This window comes from Sminthopsis crassicaudata, chromosome 2, assembly GCF_048593235.1.
Source record: "Sminthopsis crassicaudata isolate SCR6 chromosome 2, ASM4859323v1, whole genome shotgun sequence".
Classification (NCBI taxonomy): Eukaryota; Metazoa; Chordata; class Mammalia; order Dasyuromorphia; family Dasyuridae; genus Sminthopsis; species Sminthopsis crassicaudata.
This window is the reverse complement of record NC_133618.1, coordinates 337,868,806-337,891,829: the sequence shown is the minus strand read 5'-3', so window position 1 is coordinate 337,891,829 and position 23,024 is coordinate 337,868,806. Positions and strand designations below refer to the sequence as shown.

Here is a 23,024-nt window from a genome sequence, read left to right as displayed (position 1 = left end):
GTAGTTTCCATGGTTTCATTGTCTGTAGACTGTATTTGAAATTATAACCCATTTAATAGCAAAAAACAAAATTACAGAATACTCTCTCTAAAATAAGTTCTATTTTCAAAAAGGTGTGAGATTACAATTTCTTCTAGATGGCTTCACTAATTTGTTTTTCACTTCCACAAACCTTAAGCTTCCTTTCTGATTAAAAACTTCACACTATTTTTTCATCTTTTTGAAAAGATACAAGCAGTCTTGCTAAATAGTGTAAATCTTCAAAGATAGGCAATTAGATGCCCACAATGATTGTAGAGAACTGCCAATAAAATAGAAGGATACATGTTCTGCCACTGTTTAAAAAGAAAGTTAAAATATAAGTAGTACAGCAGATTGATCTTTATTAACATATAGGATAAGATCAGCAGAATCAGGAATTTTCCACAAAAAATGTTCTTTAAAAACTAGGAAAACCGAATCACCCAAGTTTGAGACATCTCACTGACGGTCTCTGTCTCTTATATCATGAATATCTTTTTTTTTTTATATATACCCTTTTTTAAAAAATTAATTTTATAATTATAACATTTTTTACAATATTATCCCTTGTACTCCCTTCTGTTCCAAATTTCCCCCTACACTTCCCTCCACCCCCTTCCCTAAATGGCAGGCGTTACCATACATATTAAATATGTTATAGTATATCTTAGGTACAATATATATGTGCAGAACCAAATTTTGTTGTTGCAAAGGAAGAATTGGATTTGGAAGGTAAAAATAACCTGGGGAGAAAAACAAAAAATGCTAACAGATTACACTCATTTCCCAGTGTTCCTTTTCTGGGTATAGCTGATTCTGTCCATCATTGATCAATTGGAATTGGATTAGCTCTTCTCTATGTTGAAGATATCCACTTCCATCAGAATACATCCTCATACAGTATCATTGTTGAAGTATATAATGATCTTCTGGTTCTGCTCGTTTCACTTAGCATCAGTTGATGTAAGTCTCGCCAATCCTCTCTGTATTCATCCTGTTGGTCATTTCTTACAGAACAATAATATTCCATAACATTCATATACCATAATTTACCCAACCATTCTCCAATTGATGGGCATCCATTCATTTTCCAGTTTCTAGCCACTACAAAAAGGGCTGCCACAAACATTTTGGCACATACAGGTCCCTTTCCCTTCTTTAGTATTTCCTTGGGATATAAGCCCAGTAGTAGCACTGTTGGATCAAAGAGTATGCACAATTTGATAACTTTTGGGGCACAATTCCAGATTGCTCTCCAGAATGGTTGGATTCCTTCACAACTCCATCAACAATGCGTCAGGGTCCCAGTTTTTCCACATCCTCTCCAACATCATGAATACCTTAATATTACACTTTAAAATATTTAATAAATATTTTTTTCATGAAGATTAAGATGTATTTAGGAAAGAAAGCATTGATAAAAGTCTGGCCTACCATAATCATAACCATTGTAAGATATTCATAGCTGTTTCAACTTCACATTGATTTTTTTCTGGCTAACCACAAGGTTTCTTTCTTTTCTTTTTCCTTCATTAAATTAAGTCTCCCCTAGTGAAAATAATAGAGGTTATAGTCAATTCCAAACCAATATAAGTCATTCTCCATGAACCTTGTTCATCTTGTTGAGGGTGAAAGACACCCCAACAAAGTTAAAGTCCCCAGGTCAGTGTTGCAGGTATGGCAAAAGAATTTGCAAATTCAGTTTGTCTTCAAATTAAGAAATAAAGATTTATTATGCTGACAACAGTGGGATTGGCAAAGAATTAGGAGCAAGAAGATAAGGAGAAAAGATAGGGAGAAAAGAAATCTGGTGCTTCATGTCACTGATACAGTAATTTTATTTTGCTCAATATTGAATTTTATGGTTTAGAGGGGAAAACTGAAGAGTCTGATATGCACCTTGCCATCTGTCTCAGAAAACTTATGACTGACCAACAGATTATTATCTGGCAGTCAGCATTATCTGTGGAACTTCAGCACTGCAATCCAGTGGCCTCAGGGCTACTTTTCCTCTAGAAGCTGTAGCTCATCAATCTCATTAACTCATTCAGGTAAATCAACTTAGATGGCATAACAGAGAAATTGCTAGTACTATAAGCCAAGTAACACAACCTTCAATTCTGAAATATTTCACATCCCACACAGGCAGTGGGATTAAAGTAAAACTTTTCTAGTGTCACCTCAGTAATTTTTTATTATAAACTGTATATTCCATGGGGAAATGCCAATCCCTAATTTTTAAAGGGAAGATTTAAAATTTTTCATAGGGATTCACCTCACTAAGATTTTTTGAAAACTTTCCTCTTAAGCATAAGAATACTGATTTGCTTTGTTCAGTTATTAGGAAGTTGAGCTTTAGGGTGATTCCAAAATTCTAGTAGGCAATCAACTTTTCATTTATCACCTGAGGTTCTTACTATTTCCCTACATAGGTAAGATGGTAAATTAGGGGAAAATATGCACATTTTCTAAGTTTTAACTAGCTAGTTAGTTTAACTAAGCTAGTTTTAACATAAAATGTAACTGATGATTTCTTATTAAAAGAATAAAAATGTTTTGGAACTATGCCCAAAAGGCCATAAAACTATGCATATTCTTTGATCCCACACAGTCACTACTGGGTCTGTGTCCCAAGGAAATCATAAAGGAGGGAAAAGGACCTACATGGGAAAAAATAAATAAATAATTGTAGTAGTTCTTTGTGATGACAAAGAATTGGAAATGAATAGATGCCTATCAATTAGGGAATGGCTGAATAGGTTATGGTCTATGAAAGTCATGGATTATTATTGTTCTATAAAATAAGATGGACAAGCTTATTTTAGAAAGTCTTGGAAAGGTTTACACAAACTTGCTGAGTGCAAGAAATAGAAATACATTGTACACAGCAACAGCTAGTTTGTGGCATAATCGTTTATGACAGACTTGGTTCTCAGCAGTGATCCAAGGAAATTTCAATAAACTTTGGGAAATGCTATTTGTATCCAGAGAGAGAACTATGGACATTGAATATAAATCAGTACATACTATGTTCACTTTGTTTTTTCTTCTTTTTTTTTCCCTTCATAGTTTTTCTCTTTTGTTGTCATTTTTCTTTCCAAACATGATTCATAAAGAAATGTATTTTTTTTAAGTGAATGTACATGTATAACCAGAAAATAAATAAATAAACCTTGTCTCTTCCAAAAAAATTGTAAGAGGAAAAAAAGATACCTGAGAATATAAGCATGCAACATCACACTTGGCTAAAATCTGTAAATGAAACTAGTGTCTGGGTGATAAAAACAGATAAAGCATTAGCTAATCTGACAAAGAAAAAAAGCAAAAACTATTTTGCTAGTACAACTGATAAGTGAAATATAAGTGCCAAGTTGTATTTATATCAAGAAATCAGGGTTAGTTCAATGTCTGGAAAACCAGGAACAACACTATTACTTAAGAAAAATAAAAAGCATACAATTAGATCAGTGGATGCAGAAAAAGCTTTTGACAAAATACAACACCTTTTACGTTGAAACTACTAAAAATTAGGACAATAAAAGGATTTTCTTAAATTGTATTCAATATCAAACCCAGCAGTATCATTAACCATAAGTGAGAGGAATCTTTCCAATAATAGGAATAAAGTAATAAAAAAAAGGATGTCCACATCATTAGTCAAGTCAAATCAAGTGGAGCAGCATTTATTAAGGGTTTACAGTGTATGTGCCAGGCATTATATTAAATTTTGAGGCTAACCCTCTCCACCCCTCCAGAAAAGGAAAAAACACTATACTCAAGCAGAGGGAGATAACATGCAAAAAACTGCACATACAAGATGTATACATACAATATACCAAGATAAGGTCAAAATGGATACATGACTTAGATATAAAGGAAGATATTACAAGAAAATTTGAGAAACATGGAACATATTACCTATCAGAATTATGGATAAGTGAACAATTTATGAACAAATATGAAATAATGTAAGCTATAAAATTAGCTAATTTTGATTACATTGAATTAAGAAGGTTTTGTAAAAAACCAACCAAACCAAAAACCACAAAATTCAAATGCAGCCAAGATTAGAAGGAAAGCACAATACTGGGAGAAGGGGTGGAGGAAGATTTTAAAGACATTTTCTCATATAAACAACTACTTTTAAGACATTTGAAATTATGCCTAGAATTATTAAACTGCCTATACCTTTTGACAAAGCTATACTTTTTTCAGATCTGTTTCCCAAGAGGATTAGGAAAACTGGAAAGAAACGTACATGTTCTAAAATATTTGACAGTTCTTTTTGTGGTGGCAAAGAACTGGAAATTTCAGGGATAACCATCAATTAGGGAATGGCTAAAGAAATTGTGATATATGTTCATGATGGAAAATTACTCTATTATTTAAAATGATGAGTTCATTAATTTTAGAAAAGTATGGAGAGGTCTCCACAAAATAATGACGAATAAAATGAGTGGAACCCAGAGATCACTGTTTACAGTAAAGCTTCTTTAAAAAAAAAAATACTAGTTTTTGGCACTTACATAAGATTTTGATTTCCATTTTTTCTCCCTCTCACATCCTTCCATAAGAGGCAATCAGTCTGATAAAGGTTAAATATGTACCATCATATTAAATATATTTCCACATTAGTCATGTGAAGAAAAAAACTCAGAACAAATGGGAAAAACCACAAGAAAGAAAAAACAACAAAAAAAAAAGTTTTTAAAAAGTCTGCATTCAGACTCCATTATTCTTTCTTTGGATATGGATAGCATTTTCCATTAGAAGTCTTTTAGAATTGTCTTAGAGCATTGTATTTCTAAGAAAAGCAAAGTCTATCAAAACTAATCATCCACAAAATGATGTTTTTTTCATTGTTTGTTTAACTGATTCTTGATGTCTCATAGTCATCAGCTTCCATTTGCTCAATTCTATTTTTTAAAATGAGCTTCATTTAGCTTTTTTATTTGGTTAATTTTACTTTTAAAGATGTTTTTATTTGTTTGCATGTTTGTTTTGCATTTGGCCAAATGTATTTTATAAGGAATTGTTTTCTTTAGTCAAAGAATAAAGTATAAGACTGGAAAAACATGGAGAAGTTATGAAGAGCTTAAATGCTACCTATCACAATTAGACAAGAAAAAGAAAATGTGGAAAAATATCTGTGAGACGAAAACATTACTTTTGCAGATCATATGTACTAATGAATCAACTATTTATTGAAATAATAATATCAATATAGTAGCAGAACATAAGCACAAAATCACCCTCTCTACATAATAAACTAAAATTTAACAGAAAAATAAATCCTTTTAAAATAACTACATTATGTATAAAATATCTGGGACTTCATTTACCAACACACAGAAATAATGAACACAACTACAAAACATTGTTCAGAAACAAACTGACAAAAAATTGGAGAGGGATTTTAATTGTTCATGATTATTAATTAAGTAATGAGCAAGATAATTTTAAAATGACATTAATTGGGCAATTGAGAGGTGGGGAGAGACTTGAAGATTATTTTTTAAAGAGAAAAAAATGAATTAGATTTTATCTAAGATCTTTCTGCTGAGAAATTCTAAAGCCACAAAGTGATAATAGCTCTCTACTAGAACTCAGATGAAATCTGATTACATCCTACATTTTGTGAAAAACAAATAAATGATAGAGATTCCCACTTTACTGCTCTCTTGGATTTCATTACTATCTCTGAAAATTGGTCTTCTGGCAAACAGATAACTCTGAAACTGAGACTTCCTCAGAAGTATCCCTAGCCCCTGCAGATGGACATCAAAAAGTTCCTCTCAGACAGTCCATTAAAAGGGACCCAGGGTGATTTTCTCTTCATTGCCCACCAGCCCTAGGCTTCCTTATGCCCTCAGATGAGCATCCTTCCATTCCCCCTCTTCCCTTTGTTTCATTTTATATGTCTTCTCCCGATTACTTTCTTTGGGAAGTGTAGAGGGCCTGAACTCTGGAGAAGTATACTTGAAAACAAGGTGTTAACTCAGTGGAACTGATGAGATAATGATTCTCTAGTTCACATATATACTTTAGTCCTTAGCATGGTGATGTAATGGTTCTCTAATTTACACAATCAGTATGCTGTAATGATGAAATTACAATAAGGTATATAAGGGCTAAGGACTGAAAATGAGACATTCCATTTTTTTTAATAGTTTTTATTTACCAATAATATGCATGAGTAATTTTACAACATTGATAATTGCCAAAACTTTTGTTCTAATTTTTCCCCTCCTTCCCGCCACCCAGATGGCAGGTTGACCAATACATATTAAATATGTTAGAGTATAAATTAAATACAATATATGTAAGCATGTCCATACAGTTGTTTTGCTGAACAAAAAGAATCGGACTTTGAAATAGTGAGAGACATTCCATTTTTGACCAGCCTCCTGGTGGCTGTCTTGCCTTCATCACTTCTCCATTAATACCAAGGACTCGGGCTGATCCCAAGCTCCTCCAGAAAGCTAGCCCGAACATTACAGGGAAGATACTATTTTTCGACTTTCTTGGTACCCCCAGCGCTTAAAACAGTGCCTAGCTTAGTGGGCTCAATGCTTAGTAACACAGACCGGTAATGCAAATGTATGATTATCCATGAAATAAAAGAAAACAATTTTTTTATTGCACAAAGAATTAAAAAATAAGAGGTAATTTGGTGAAGACTCTCTGTTAGAGCAGGAAGGTGACAGTTTCTAGAATTAAAAATGACTGAGCAGAGATACCCTTAAAAACCGGGAGGGGAAAATTGCTCCTTACCCTTTTCTTTCTTAAACTTGTCTCTTCCTCAACGGCAGAAAGAGATTCAAGCTCTTTCTACAGCCAGCTCTCCTCATCCGCAGAGTTGGGCACGGGTGTCACTCATCCCCATGACAACTGGCACGCGGCCGCTTCCCCCTCCCCCCGCTGTTACCAACCGGCTGTCTCTCCGGCAACTCTCTTAAGCAGTCCGCCAGTCCGGCAGAGACTGACCCGGACCTCGCTAAGCCCGCAGGCTAGGGGAGAATTCCCCCCTCCTATACTAATAAAGTACATGGCCTCGGAGAAACCCGATTCGCTGCTTCAGGACCTGGACCTGAGCGCCGAGGAAGTGAAGAAGCTAACTAATGCCTTCGAGGACCCGGAGTTCCGGCGGCTCTTCGGAGAGTATGCGGCGGAATTGTCGGACCCAGAGAACCGAAGGCGCTACGAAGAGGAAATTACGGCGCTGGAGCGGGAACGCGGCGTGAAGGTGCAGTTCGTGCACCCGGAGCCAGGCCATGTGCTGCGCACCAGCCTTAACGGGACTCAGCGATGCTTCCTGAACATCTGCAGCAACCCGCTATTGGACCGGCCTAGCAGCCAACCCGGCATCGGCGGCCCACACGGCTCCTCGCGGGGACAGCTCTGGTCCCTGCCTTACAGCCTGGCTCCGGGCCGCGAGTACATGGGCAACCAGGGGGCCCGCTACAAGGTCTACGATATCATCTTCCATCCGGACACGCTGTCGCTGGGCAGGCGCCAGGAGCGATTCCGAAGCATGATTAACTCCACCGCCCTGGAGGCTGTGGAAAAGCAGTTCGGCGTAAAGCTGGACAGACGCAATGCCAAGATCCTGAAAATCAAGTACAAAGGCACGCCCGAGGCCGCAGTTCTGAGGACGCCCCTCCCTGGAGGCCCCCCGCCCGCGCCCGAGGGGGAGGAGTCAGGGGACAGCCCCCTGCCCGCCTTCCCCTATCCCTACACCTATCCCGATGGCTCGAAGGCTAGTGCTACGCAAACTCACAGCTACACGCCTCCCGGGGAGGAGTCTCCAGACCCGCCCCCCACCGTGCCGCGTCACAGCATAGTGCAACGACACCACGTGGACCTGCAGGATTACCGGTGCTCCCGGGACTCCTGCCCCAGTACTATACCCCGAGAGCTGGTAGTTAGCATCGAGCTTCCCCTGTTGCGCTCCGCCGGACAAGCTGTCTTGGAGGTGACCGAGAAGCAGCTGTTGCTCGATTCCCGCAAGCCCGACTACAGTCTTCATCTCGCGCTTCCTTATCCGGTAGAAGAAAGCCGAGGTAGTGCTCAGTTCAACAAGGCCAAGCGGCAGCTGATCGTTACCTTGCCTGTGGTGCCTCCAAAGCACAGCATAGATCACCCGGACCCGCAGGAAGAGAAAGAGGTAGACGTGGAGGAAAAGAAGGCGAAGGAAGAGAAAAGGGAGGCTGAAGAAGAGAAAAAGAAGTTGGAGGAAGAGGAGAAAAAAGAGAAAGAGAAGGGGGAAAAGAAGGAGGAGGAAGCTGTCTGGGAAAAGGGACTACAGAAGCTAGGAGGGACGGAGGATTTGGTGAAGTCTTTGGCATCTAAAGGCATGCCGGAAACGGATGGCTCTCAGTCTGTCTGCACTTCTGAGGAAGTAGGAAGCCAGTTTGATAAGCTCTTAAGGGATACTGGAACGTTTAAAGATTGGAGCCAAGAAATTTCTTCAGATGCCCTCATTCCTTTCCAGTCTTGTCCTGAGAATTCCAGTGCTTTATCTGGTAAAGAAATGATAGACTCTCAGGAGGGTACTACGGAGGACCCAGTTGCTGGGATTGTGGCTGTTTCACCAGATGCTTCCGAGCTGTCACTTGTTATAAAAGCAAATCCCCCAAGTTGCATTGGAGAGGAGGATCTTCCTTCAGGGACTATGATCTTACCTAGGAGAAGCAATGAAATGCCAACCTCAGAGGTACTGAACGTACCAAGGAATGCAGGTCCATCTGGTACTTCAGGGCAGCCACTCATCAGTAAAGCAAATCCATCAAATGGCACTATTAGAGAGGAGCCTGCCTTACCTGGGGGCTGTAATGAGGCACCATCCTCTGGGACTCTGAGCTTTCCGGGTAATACAGATTCACTAGAAGAATCCAAAAAGAAAACAACTAATAGAAAGGAAAGTTTTTCAGAGAATACGAATAAAGTTCAACCTAGAGAAACAGTTATTTCAGAGACTAAAAGAGGGAAAATCTTGTGCCCTCCTTTGCAGTGTAATCAAGATGAAGAATCTCTAATTTTGTTGATCCAAGTGCCTCAGATCCAACCACAAAGTCTTCAGAGTGATCTGAGCCCCCATCAATACAAACTTTGCTTCTCCACGCAAGATGTCGTTTCTTATTCATTCATTTTGCAGTTTGCTCCTGAAAATAAGTTGAGTTCTAAGGAACCTAAAATTAATATTTCTTCATTCAATACAGTGATAGAATTGGCCAAGTCTCCAGAGAGTTATGGGCACTGGAGAAAGTGGTATTTTGGTTTGAGCAACAAATGCTTGCAGGTAACAGTACTCTTTTCCACTTTATAACTTATATAATCCCATTTTCCAAAATTAGCATGCATTCCCATTACACCATAAATACATCTTTTCATTCTGAAATATTTTTAGTGATGTAGAATCAAATCTATATAATATAAATTTTGGGGAATGCCAATGTATTTGGTTTTTTAAAAGCATATATGGTTGATATAATTTAATTGTCCAACATGAACAAAAATTGTTTGCTGAAATATAAAGAATATATATCACCTAAAGCAGGAGGGGATAAATGGAATTATTTTGTTTTAAATTACCTATTTTTAAGAAATCTCGGGTTCAGGGTTAATTGAGGGGAAAAGACTTCTGGCTTGGAATCTCTGAATCTTATAGGTTAAGTTCATAAATGACCTTTTTTCTGGAGATAAATAAGTTAATTGCTCTTTGTCTTCCACCTTTCTTTTCCAAAATAATAATCTATAATAGCACAGGTGATGCATATAATGATGATACTTGACTTGCATGTAAATTGAACTTGTGAGACAATTTCTTGAAAAGTCATTAGCCTCACTCTCTTTCCTGAGTCATGGATTTTTTTAAATCTAGTTCTTGCCCAATGATTTACAAATAAAGAAATAGAGGCCCAGGGAAGTTGTGATTTGCCCTTGGTCCAAGGAAATATAATTTAGTTACCTATAGCTGGTATTCAAAGCCAGGGTCTCTGACTCCAAATCCAGAGTTCTTTCCATTAAAGTAAGAAGATATCAGGCAGATAGGTGGTACTATGGATAGAGCACCCACCCTGAAATCAGAAGGACCCAAGTTCAAATCTGTTCTCAGACTTAACAATTCCTAGCTGTGTGACTTAACCCCAATTGCATCAGCAAAAAAAAATTTAAATAACTAGAAAGAATGAAGAAACATTACACTCAATCTACTTTTACAATTAATGCAAATAATAAGTAAGCCTAATTCTAAACTGAAAGTGCCTATGCCTCTGTAGATAGTGTAAAGTCATCGAACATTTATGTGCCTTAATATGTTCCAGGCACTCTTAAGTAAAAAAATCCTCCCTCTCAAATACCTCATAGTCTTTTTCTGCTACTCCCTTATGGAAAAGGGAAAGGAATAAGCATTTTTTTAAGTGCTTACTATTACCAACTACTTTGCTCCCCATAATAGCTTGATACTTGATCCTCATAATAACTTTGTAAAATAGGTGGTATTATCACCCCCATTTTACATTTGAGGAAACTCAGGCAGAAGTTAAATAACTTGCTCAGGGTCTCATAGGTAATTAGTATCTGAAGGTGAATTTAAATTCAAGCCCCGAGTTCTATGCACTTCACTACCTAGTGAGGAAAACAAGATAAAAACCATTATTTTCAAATATGATGTATAAATATAGGGTTAAATAACTGGCCCAAGATCACCCAGTTAGTGTTTGAGGCCTGATGAAAATGGAAGATTATGTATTTTAGGCAGCATTCTATTTACTATCTATGCCACTTAGTTTCTGGTATCTATGCCACCTGTGTTTAGGCAGGTGCAGCTTAACTACAGAGTGCATGAAGGAGAGGGAAGGTATAAGAAGACTGGGAAGGTATGAAGGAGCCAGGTTTTGAAGAGCCTTAAGTGCCAAAGAGAGGAATTTATATTTGAATCTAGAGATAATAGGGAGCCACTGGAATTTATTGAATTAGGAAGGTGACATTATCAGATTAAAGCTTTAGAAAAATCCTTTGGGCAGCTGTGGGGATGAAAGAGAGACTCGAGTCTAAAGGCCTGTCAGAAGACTTTTGTAAGAATACTCCAAATTAGAAATGATGAGCACCTGATGGAATTTTGAGTCCTGGAGAGAAAGGCATTTCTCTGAAAGATGTGAGGGAAGAAAACAGATTTAAATAGTTGAGTGAGCATGAGGAGTCTAGACTAGAAGCTTGAATGACACTGGCAGGGGTCCTAGGTGCAGAACTGTGCCAAAGAAAAATGATTATGGGGACATTGGTAAGTTATGACTGGAAAGGAGATTGGCTAATTTTGAAACAAGATCCCATTGATCTCAATGCATTATAAAGGCTCTAGAGAAAGCCCCCAGGATGTCAAGGGGACCTCCTGGGGAGGGTTTTCTAGAGAATAAGAAGTGTACAGGAAGGTGTAAATTGTATGTAAATCTGTAACTTTGAGGAATATTTCCCACCCCAGATCAGAAATCCATCAAAGTATCAAATGTCTACCCCATAGAATTACTTCGAGGATCAACCAAGATAATGTATATAAAATACCTGGGCTACATTTACACCAAACTTTTTTAAGATTTACAATTATTGCTGGAGGGAGGGGAGAGAAGAGGTGGAGATCTAAGTTTATCTTTGTGGAGGAGATGGTATTCATTTCAAGGATGAATAGGGATTCAGAAAAGGAAAGAAAGATCTGAAAGAAAAGGAGTAAAGGCTTGGAAATAGTTGAATAGCCCAGAGTAGTAGTCTAGTCTAACTTAATCAAGTTTAGTACAAGAAATTGTACAATAATACAAGAAAGACTGGAAAATAAGATACAGCCTTATGGAAATCCTTGAGATAGCAGGAAAGTGATATTAGCCAAAGATGAGAATGTTTTAAAAATTACTCTGAATATAACAAATCAAATACTGAGCATCTGTGTATATAAAGTAAAATTTAAAAAAAGTTTTCCATGAAACTGCAACTTGCGATTATTGAAAGTTTTTCCTTTTAAGTATTTAATAAAAACAAAATCTAAGATTTAAAGCTGTACATTTTCTTTCAGGATACTTTTCTGTTTTCTTCTGTGCATCTTTTTTTAAATGTTCTGGTTTTTTCTTATTTGGCAACTCTGTTGCTTGTTCTCCTCTATCACAAATCTTACGGAACACTTGAAAACGGCTGTTATGCTCTTCAGTCTTCTCTTCTCCAAGCTAAACATACCCATTTTTTTCTACAAATTCTTATGACATAATTGCAGAACTGTTCATCATCCTAATTGCTGACCTTTGAATGCCCACTAGCTTATCAATGACCTTTTAAAACTATGATACCTAAAACTGAAAATATTTAAAATGAGTTTTGCTAAGGGATTATCGTCTCTTATTCCTGGAAATAGAATCTTGAGTATAAGAATGGGGAAGGACCTATTAACATTTATGACCCTGAAGCTTAAAATAAGCTGATACTGGTAAGGAAAGCTCAGGATAACAAAGGGAATGAGTTTTTTAGTTTTGCTGGGAGAAGAGTTCAAAAGGAATAGCTGGGACCTTTTCCCTGCTTGAAACAAACCAGACTAAACAAACAGACAGGAAGAAGCTAAGTGAGGAATTTGTAAGAGCTCTTGTCTACCCTTAATGAATTCCGGTCACCCCCAGTGTATAATATCCTTATATCCTAGACTGGTAACCAGTGTTGAGCTGTTACCAGTAATATTAGAAAAATTGTGGTTAACAGGAGCATAGCACATGATTAGAAAAGGGCACAGAGAACAAAAGCCATCATCTATAGGTCAATGAACTTGCCTTTGATACCTAGAAAAAGAATGTATCATTGTTTAGGTTGGAAAAGGGGAAAAGTTTTTTGTAAATAACACCATTGCAAAAGTGGGCTAGAATTTGAAGAGAATTCAGCAGAGAAACAGAAGCAAGGAGACACATTCATCCAGCTTCTGTCATAGATATGGTAATTCTGTGACTCAGGCTGGAAGGAGGAGGAGTAGTGGTCTCCAGTTCTCATAGACCAACAGATTATCACTTATTGTCTCAGGAGTTTCTGTCCTGAGGCCAGAAGCTATCTGACTGTTTGGACTTGGGAGTTTCTTGAGGCAGACTCCAAATCACTGAGTTATTGCCAGAACAGAAGCTCCCCCCCCTTTAAAAATCAAGGGATCACAAAATCATGTTGATAAAGTTTAGGTTTGGGGGTTCCCTTTAGTAGGGAACCAAAATGAGATTAGGGTTTCTGGTGATCAGGGAGTTAAATGATAAGGTCTAGTGGCAGGTTTGGGGTTCAGGGAACCCCAATAGTTTGGCTCCCCTATGCCCTCTTGGGATTAGGTACAAGGATAGGGAGTTTTGGGGAACTCCCTTCTGGGCAAAGAGATTCTCTGTAAAGGAATTTACAACCCCAAAATCCTAGAGTGATAAAAGAGGTTTATTAGAGGGATTGGGAAATAGGGTTAGAAATCCTGACAGAAGTATAATATAGTCTTGTTAGGGAAATAGGTGAGGATAAAGAGAGGATAACACTGGAAAAGAATATTATTCCAGTGGGCAGAGGCCTCCTTGGCATGGCATGCTTAGAACCCCTGCAAAGAGGATTTTAGGTTGGCTCTTTTGTAATAGGAGCTTTGGCTACAAGCTGACTGGGCTGGGACAGCCCACTTTGGCTCATCTACAAGCTGGGTTTCAGCTTTAGCTGGAATTTGAATAGAATTCAATGAGTTTCTTTAATTCACTAGGATTGCAATTCGAACCAACCCCACCTAAATAACAATGAAATTGTTTGTCTTGTTTCCCTGGGTGAGGAGGGGTCCCTCACTGAGGCCGAGTTGAAGATTTTCTCCTTAGAATTTGACAAAGCTTTTTTGATAAGACATCTAATACTGTTCTTATAGAGAAAAGGTGGATTAGGTGGGATTCAGAACATTGGCTTAATTCAGAATTTTGTTGTTGAGTGATTTGCCTTGGAGAATTGAGATGTTAAGGATTTAATGACAGGATTAGAGTTTGTGGAGGTGATGGGGTGCAAGAATTGAGGGTAGGAGATCCCTTTTGGTCGATATCCCATTTCGAAAGAATTTGCAAACCTGTGTGTGGCAAAAGCAGGATTTATTTACACTTAAGACAGCTTTCTTAGTGGGCAAAGAATCCTGGCAGGATAGTTTTGCAAAGATGGGTTGACATTGAGGAGAAAATATCTTCATCCGTAGGCAAAATCCTGTTAGGACTTCTGCAAAGATATCTGGGCATACAGTGCTAGATTTATTGGGGCTGCTTTTGGCTCCAAACCAGGGCCAATTTCCAGATAAATGAGGGACTAATCTCCAGCCTATCTGTGTGTTGCCCTAATGGTGTCTAGAGGTCTGGGGGTTCGAGACCCTGAATCGTTCTTCCCCCACAGATTCCTTTTCAAAGAGTTGAAAGAAGAGTCTTCCCCCAGAGATGAAAGGGAACATAGTTTTCATCAGAGGGAAGTAAAGAAACTAGAAAAGCAGGACCCTTCCTAATATGAGTTGTGCCTCAGTTCTCTTTTAATATCCTGACCTAGTTTCCCTAATTGTCCTATTCAGTTACTCTGCCTCAGGTTATAACCATTCCCTCTTAAAGTTAGGATAAAAGTCTTATATCTTACACCTTAGGCTATAGTCATTCCCTCTTAATGTTTGATGGGAAAGATCTTTATCCATTTTAGACAAAATTACAATATCAGGAGCTTCTCTAGTACTTCCCTCCTTCATACCTGCCTCCATTATGTCATCCCCATCCAGGTACCTCCCCCATTATGTCATTGTTCTTGTTACCCTATAAAATCTTGTTATGGGACATTCAAGGCTGGATTCTTTGAGACTATAGTCTCCTTCAGCCCTGGGACCAAACCATGGATCCATTGGTCCCAATAAATCTCTCCATTTTAAATAAATTATTAAATTTTTCTCTAATCTCTATTTTGCTCAATTTCTCCGGCATTACATAAACTCATACTCTAACCTACAGATGCTCTTAAAAGCATTTTTTTCTCTTTTGTACCTCTGAATCCTCCCAAGATATCTTGGGTTTTACTGGATAGATTTCTTATTATCAGGTCTTAAACCAAAAGCAATCTGACTCTAATGGGCCACCATCGATCCTGGGCCAAGTCCCATTTAATCCACAAATCTAAGGGAAGAAATATTACTATATTTCTATGCCAGAAGACTTTTATAATCATTGACAGATCGTTAGAACAATAACACTCTTAAGGTTGGGGGAGAACGGGACTTCTGGATCATTGACTCTAAAGCCTAGAATCATTGGCAGATTATTAGAACAGAAACATTTTAAGATCTGGGGACTTTAAATTATTGCTATTTCCCCTAGAAGCTGTGCAAGATTACCTGCCTCACTTTCTCCTCTAGAGCTTAAGTATAGCTATACTTCACATATACTTGCACAGCCCAACTTCACTTCCGGACTGATGTCTTCTGAAAAATGAAGGACAAACAACAAACTTTACCTGAAATCCCATCATCTTGAAAATAGATTAACCTTTTTTTTTTTTTTTTTTTTTTTTTTTTTTTTTTGCTGAGGCATTTGGAGTTAAGTCACTTGCCCAGGGTCGGGAAGTGTTAAGTGTCTGAAATCAAATTTGAACTTAAGTCCTCCTGACTTCAGGGCTGGTGCTCTATCCACTTTCGCCCTAGGTGCCTCTAGATTAAACTTTGATACTGAGCACCCTAAGTTAGTAATAATAGTAATATTTTTGAGCCCTTACTCTGTGCCAGGTACTATGCTAAGCATTTCACAATTATGTTTCTTTTTTTAAATCCTAAGGTTCCCTTGACCTTAGAGTGTTATTGTCCTAACCATCTGTCACTGATTCTAAAGTCTTATGGACTGCTATGTCTGAAGCTCGATTTAAATTCAGGTCTTCCTAATTCCAGAACTAAAACTGTATCCACTAGGAGCCAGTCGAGCCTCTCTGCATCCAGGGAGAGGAGTATGGAGTCTGACTGTGAATCACAACATAGTATTTTCACTTTTTTTGTGGTTGGTGTGCTTTTTTTTCCCCTTTCTCATTTTCCCCCTTTTGATCTGATTTTTTTTTGTGCAAAATGATAAAACATGAAAATATGTTTAGAAGAATTGCACATGTTTAATCCATATTAGATTACCTGCTATCTAGGAGAGGTGGAAAAGGGGGAAGGAGGGAGAAAAGTCTGGAACATAAGGTTTTGCAAGGATGAATGTTGAAAATTGCATGTATTTTTAAAAAGAAAAAGCTATTATTTCAAAAAAATTGCCTCTTCATAAGCAACAAGAACAATAATCGCTAATACTTTAAGGTTTACAAAGTATTTTATGAGTATTTTATTTTATTCTTACAACTATTTTTATGATCCTCACTGTATAGATGAGTTAAATAATGGTTTGTCTACAATACTGAAGGGACATTTAAAAATATACAATGCTTTTCTCTTTTTTTTTTTTTAAGGAAAGATTTTTTGTCATTGAAGAAAATGTTGATGAATTTCTTGAAGGTGTTTTCAATTTTGAAAAACCAGCCCCCAAAACCCAGCCATTAATTGAAGTAATTGAAGTTAGTGATAAGAAGACCGAAATTCAGTTAAAGGTAATATTTTGGCAAACTCTCTAGATTTATGAAATTAAAAGTCTAATTATCCCACCCTTGCCATTTTAGTGTCATTAATTAATGTATTAAACCTTAATAATATGCTTAAATTTCACTTATAAGAAAGATGCATAGTCCTAGATGCTTGTAATTATAACATAAGGCCATTTAGATTATATTTTCTAATCCTAAAACCAAATTCATTTGAATGATATACTACTCAGTCCTACAATTCTTTAGTTATTTTAATAATTATTAATATTTATTTTATGAAGAACTTGTTTAGTATAGTGCATCAGGAATATACAATACTTAATAAATATTTGTTGATTTATTGCTGATCTTGAAGTAGAAAATTCATGAGTTTCAGATAGCTTTAAGTCTTTCTGTAGAATTTGGCACTGGTGTATAATAGAAGCTAGAAATTGACCTGGAATTTTTCGGTTTCTGGATCATAGAATTTTGGAATTTGAAAGGGATCTTAGATCATCTATTATAATTCTCTCATTTTGCAAATTAAGAAATTGAGGCCCAAGGAGCTTAGTCTTATATACAGCAAGTTAGTGTTGATCCCCAAACAGTGCTCTTAACTTTCAATTCAGTTCCTCATTCCATTACCAGTCTACCATGTACATTCCCAATGTTAAAAAACAATTAAATAGAATATCTTAGTTTTAATTTTCTCCAGAGAAAACACTTGATTTATGACAGGTGATAAATAAGTCTCTTATAATCATGCACAAATTATATTGTCATTTACATGTATGTTAGTTTGCAAAGAACTCTGTTATCTCATTTGAACTTCAGAACATTCATTGTGAAAAATATACAGATATACATTGTGATATATATTCAGAACACTCATTGTGAGACTATCGTTATCTCCAATTTACAGAAGAAAACTGAAGCTAAGGGAGGTGAAAGGGTTTCTTTCCCAATCATTATGAGAAATAGGACTTGAAAACAGGATTACCTGATTCCAAGTCAAGCATTTTATTCACATGCCCTGTATACCCATTCATGCCACAGAATCGAGGGTAGAAAGTGATGAGTAACTGATAGTAAACAAAATAATCAAAATCCTTTGGTCACACAGATCTTAATACTTTAGTTTAGTGGACTTTCATGTACAAAACAAAAATAATTAAACTTAGACTTTTTCTTAAGCTTCCTGTCTCTTGCCTAATTGAAACCTTTTCTAGATTTTGTTATTAGAGTTAATACTATCTGCACTTTTTATTTTATCAAACTTTAGGTTTTTGGGCAGGCTAGTTTTCATTTGGGGGCATAGATTATAATAAAATACAATAAACTTGCCTGTTATGTGTAGGCCCTGGAAGAGAAACAAAGTTTAGACGAGATTTTTTTATATTCTAGTATTGGCCCTTTTAGAATTTATGTGCCTGCCTTAGGTTTATGAGGTACCTGTTTTCTTAGTCTTCTGTTTCCCAATGAGTCCTTTCCTGAAATTCCAACCTATAAAGATTTTCCAGTCACCTCTTTCAACTTTATTAACCATATGTGAGTCATGGAAGCTTTTTTTCCCTTGATGTCTGAATGACAAAGAGCCTTCCCTATTTGTCCTCTAAAAATTATTCTTCTGGGCTTTAGGCTGGGCTGTCTTGCACTAGAGAACTCAATGCCTCTAGGTTCTGGAATCTTTTTTCCTACAGTGACCAGGGATCTCTCTTCCTAACAGTTTGCCTGCAATAAGTTCATTAGTCTGACATAAAGATTTTGTCCATCCTAAAAGCAAAGTGTTGGGTTCTTGAACTGTTTCTCAAAACTGACTAAATGATCCTTCTCTTCCTTAGAGAACGTGCGATCTAGGAGGAAGAAATGTTGCTGTTAGGATTACAGCTTCCTTGAGTTTTAAGACCCCATACTTTTCCTAAAGTAGACTCTCCTCATCCTAGCCTAAACTTTCTTAACTCCTCTTCCTCACCTTGGTTGTAAATCTCTGATTTCTATTCCTAACTTGTCAGCAGGACTGAGACAACAGATACTTCGAGGGTCAGTAGAAAATTGACATCTTTCTCCATTCCAATACACTTTCCTATAATAGGCAGATGAATTTTGACTCACCACCTAAAAAACAATAATAGACCACTCCTCCCCATTAAGGGTGCCAGTAATCACATAGGTCTTCAATAAATAGGCTGTACATTTTGAAATTAAAATAATTTAGACAATTTTTATATTTTTCCATTTGTTATTCACTTGGTCAAACCATTTAGTAATCATCAAGTACCTATTTTAAGAATTCTGAATGAAACCTTATGTTTTGTTGATTTGATTTCTGATTAATCACACACACACACACACACACACACAAAAGACTAACATTTTAGTTGAAGTACTACAAAACTCCCTATTTCATTTGTGAGTTTTATCTGTCATTTTTTATATTGCCCCAAAGTATTTTTAATATTGCAAAATTATGGATAAGATAATAAAGGTTCCAGAAAAAGAACAAGTTATTAAAGAGAACTGGATGAAGTGGATGAGGCTGGTAATCTGAGCTAGCTTTAACATTCCTTCATTGGGTCAGGGTATTTTGAAATCTCAGGATGTGTCTGACATTTCTGCAAATTAGCTGAGAGAGAGCAAATAGTGGACAGTACAAAAGGTAACTTGGATTGTTGTTTTTTTTGTTTTGTTTTTTTAATTGTGATACAGATAGTCTTCAGAGAAATAGTATTTGCTCATCTAAGCCACACAACCACCAGAGAAAATACACAAACATGTCCAAAAGAAAAGGAATAAAGATAAAGGTCCTGAGGGCCAGAGTCCATAATCTTTTCTAAGAATGATGGAATTGTATCTATTCCTAGAGGAAGACAGTTTTAGAAGCCAGATAGGAAAGTGCCTCAAAAATTGTTTTATTCAGGTTTCTGAGAACAAAGACAGTAACTCATAAAGGCCAAGGGTAGTCAAAGAATACAAGTGCAATGTGTTTCTAAGGCTTAGAAAAGCAGCTTACATAAGTTCTGGGTGTGCAACATATACCTCATGGTAGAATTCTGTGTATTTTTGTTTAGGATCCAAAGCAATTTTGAAACTTATTAAAACTTGTCTTCTTTATGACTTAATTTATCTTACATTGTAAGCTTTCTTGTATTTTTCTAGATTTCTTTAGTTTACCTTAATTTCTTAGGTAATTTCTTTTTTAACCGTTTAAGTGAAATTAGTATTAATGTCTAGTTAATCTTTATACATATAATTAAATCATTCCCCAAACTGAAGTACTTGGTGTATCTATATTAATTTTTCATCATGACTAGATCCTATTTGTTTGTGAAATTTGTTTTTTTTTTTTTTAACTTAGTCTTATTTCTATATTTAAGTAAAGGATTATTTTAGCTTAAATAAAAAAGACAAGGAAAGAAATAGGAAAATAACCTTCAATAAAGATTGAGGAAGTATACTTAAGGCAACAGTAAAATTTAAACCTCAGGACCCTAAAGGAGGTCTGTGAAGAGGTAGTGACTGGGAACCTACCAGAGATAAAAGCTAGCTGATGAAGCTGAATGAAGCTTTTTATTGCCTGTACTAGTCCTCACAGCTTTCTGCAGACATGGATAGGTTGGCATCTACATAGTTGGGGGCAATGATATTATATATCTAATTTTATGTGAAAGTGGGTAGAATTAATTTTGCTACCTTTTATTTTTACCTTTTATATCCTGGTATTTGAGGTGAGAAGCTGCTCTTTTATTAATGAGATGGGTTATGTCTTAATAGAAACTAAATGAACAATTAAATTATGTTGTCTAAAAAATTATACATCTACTAGATTAACTTATTGCCAATTCAGTTCTAAATCTTCTGACTTTTTTGACACACAGAATTTATAGTAATGTATTCTTTTAGAGATGACTTGTATGTTCTAATATTTAGTCATTTTACTACAAAGCCCTACCATTTAATTGCTTTTGCAATACATTTATTTCTTTTGACAGTCAGTAGATGAAGAATTAAAAGTACAAGAAGTAGATGGCCAAAATCAGCATAATGAAAAAGAACAAAGAATTAACATAAACCATCTGACTGAAAAAGAAAATAAACTTCAGATAAATACAAAAAATAACAATAAAACTGATGTCGAAAAAGAACATACAAAAGGAAACATCAAATCTTCTGATTGTTATACAGCAGATAAAGCATTAAAAAAGAAAAGTTGGGGGTCAGCCCTCTGCCTGCAACATGACCCTGCTGGTGCTTCTACAGAAGATAATGGAAAATCTCAACAATCTGACTCAGTGTCCAAACCTGTTTTCACAAACGAAAAAATCGCCATTTATTCGAATAATGAAAAACAAAATTTAAAACAACCAACATTGGTGGAAGAGAAAAAAACAGATAAAGATCACATACTTCAAAATATAAAAGAAACCGATATGAAGGACGGAAGTGTACAGATTATTAAAGAACATGTGACTAATTGTGCGTTTACTTTTCAAAATCCTTTGTTGTTTGATTTGGATTAATTTGGAGATTTTATCACATTCAAGGTGTACTATAAAATCCTTAGATTTATAATAGAGATGTTATCTAACATTTAGCACATACCTAAATTCTCTTAGCATCAAATTCAGAATCTGGAAGGAACTACAGATTCTAAGTAGTTCTTATGCTAAGAGAAAATGGTAATAAAGTATTTACAAGTTTACTTTCACAAGTGACTTTAAAAACTAATTATATAACTGAGCAGTTTCAACCATTAGCTATATGAGATCCTTTTAGTTTTTCAATTAGTATTAAATACTAACATTAAGGAAATGAATAAATTCCTGTTTTTTCTAAATTATTATGAGTGCTTTGAATATTAAAAATTTAACATTGTACATTTTTGTTCCCTTTGTTGATAATTTTTTTTTTGTCTTGAAATATTCCTCAAATTGGAATGTTTGTTATTCATTATAGTTTTCAAGAGGTTAGGCACCAATTAGCAATACACAGGGCAGAATTTTGAAACTGTGATATCTTAAACCAGGTTTTATCTAATTATTCTAGATTTGCATTATAACCTAAAGAACTTCTGTCCTAGAAGCTCAGAAGGGATTAAAAAAAACTTTTTTTTAAACCCTTGACAATCACTAAACAAAATATTCCCCAAACAAAATAGTATTTAATATTTTTGCTTCAGCTCTGAAAATATTTTTTTGCCTTATCATATATAATAGGATATCAGACACTTTTTCTAATAATTACTTTAAAAATTCATCGGTGTTTCTTAGAATGTATTACCAAAGTATTAAAATGTCTTTTAGTTTCATGTAATTTTTTTGAAAAAATTAAAATTAAAAATTGAAGAGGAAAATTTGTTATATTCCAGAGAAAAATAAAATTTACATAATTTAAAGTAAAATTCTCATGCCTCCTGGAATGGGAGAAAAATAGTCAAAGACATGAAAAGAACATTCAATTCCCTGCAATAGAGTCTGGTGCAATAGTCATTAGTCAAAAAGGGCAAGTAAAACTTTAACTTGCTTGAATCTAAGAAGCAAGAGACTCTAATAAATTGATGGAACAGCTGGAACAAGAAGTTTAAAAGTACTTATTTGCTGGCCAACAAATACCGAGTCCAGAAATGTGTTACTTTTTGGACTGTACATAGTGGCTGATCCATTGAGTTATTGAAAATCCAAGAAAACTAATCTGATCTACTGAAAGCTTTTTAGAATGAGAATTTTAGGCCAAACCTGCAAAAACTGGGAAACCTAAGCTAGGAGTGATGAGGTATAGGATGATGGGCAAAATGGCTGCATAAAAAGTTTCTTCTCAGCTGGATAGAATGTGATAAACACTTAAAATCTATGTAATTCGTTTATTCTTACTGGATTTGCTGGCATTTATTTTGTATAGAATCTAGATTTCTTTAGTCAACTGCAATTGAATAAAATTGAAACTTTTTACTAACTACTCCATGTATGAATATTTTAAGTAAGCTTCTGGGTCTTTGTAATTTGTCATTTTAAGTTTCATTTACATTAAAGTTTAACATTTTCTGTGTTTGGGTAATTTGAAAGTTAAATATTTTCTTCCAAAAAGGACTGATTCATTGGTATTCTTTTTGGGAAAGGACAAATTATCTGAAATTAAAAATTATTACACATTCTTAGTAATTAATTCAAACTCATGCTCAGCTGATCTTCACAACCTCCGTATGAGGTAGGCAATACACTTTTGCTCATTTTACAGATGAAGAAATTGAGGTTCAGAGAAGTTACACAGTGGGCCGAAGCCACTTCTACATCCAGCTCCTCTGATTCCATAGTCTAGTATTCTTGTTTTCCAAATAACATCAGATTTTTAAAATACAAACATCAACTAAATTTTGACATTGAGGTTATAAAATTGACCTAAAAAATATCAAGAATTCTTAAATG

The 23,024-nt window shown here is 35.9% G+C and overlaps 1 protein-coding gene across 1 annotated transcript; it reads left to right on the top strand.

The window, feature by feature from the left end:
- Positions 1-3,694: 3,694 nt before the first annotated feature.
- DNAAF2 (dynein axonemal assembly factor 2) lies at positions 3,695-21,439 on the top strand. Its single transcript, XM_074290505.1, has 3 exons — positions 3,695-9,322; positions 16,495-16,632; positions 20,595-21,439. Exons 1-3 carry the CDS (start codon positions 7,070-7,072, stop codon positions 21,120-21,122), a joined length of 2,919 nt encoding a protein of 972 aa, XP_074146606.1. The 5' UTR covers positions 3,695-7,069; the 3' UTR covers positions 21,123-21,439.
- Positions 21,440-23,024: the final 1,585 nt, after the last annotated feature.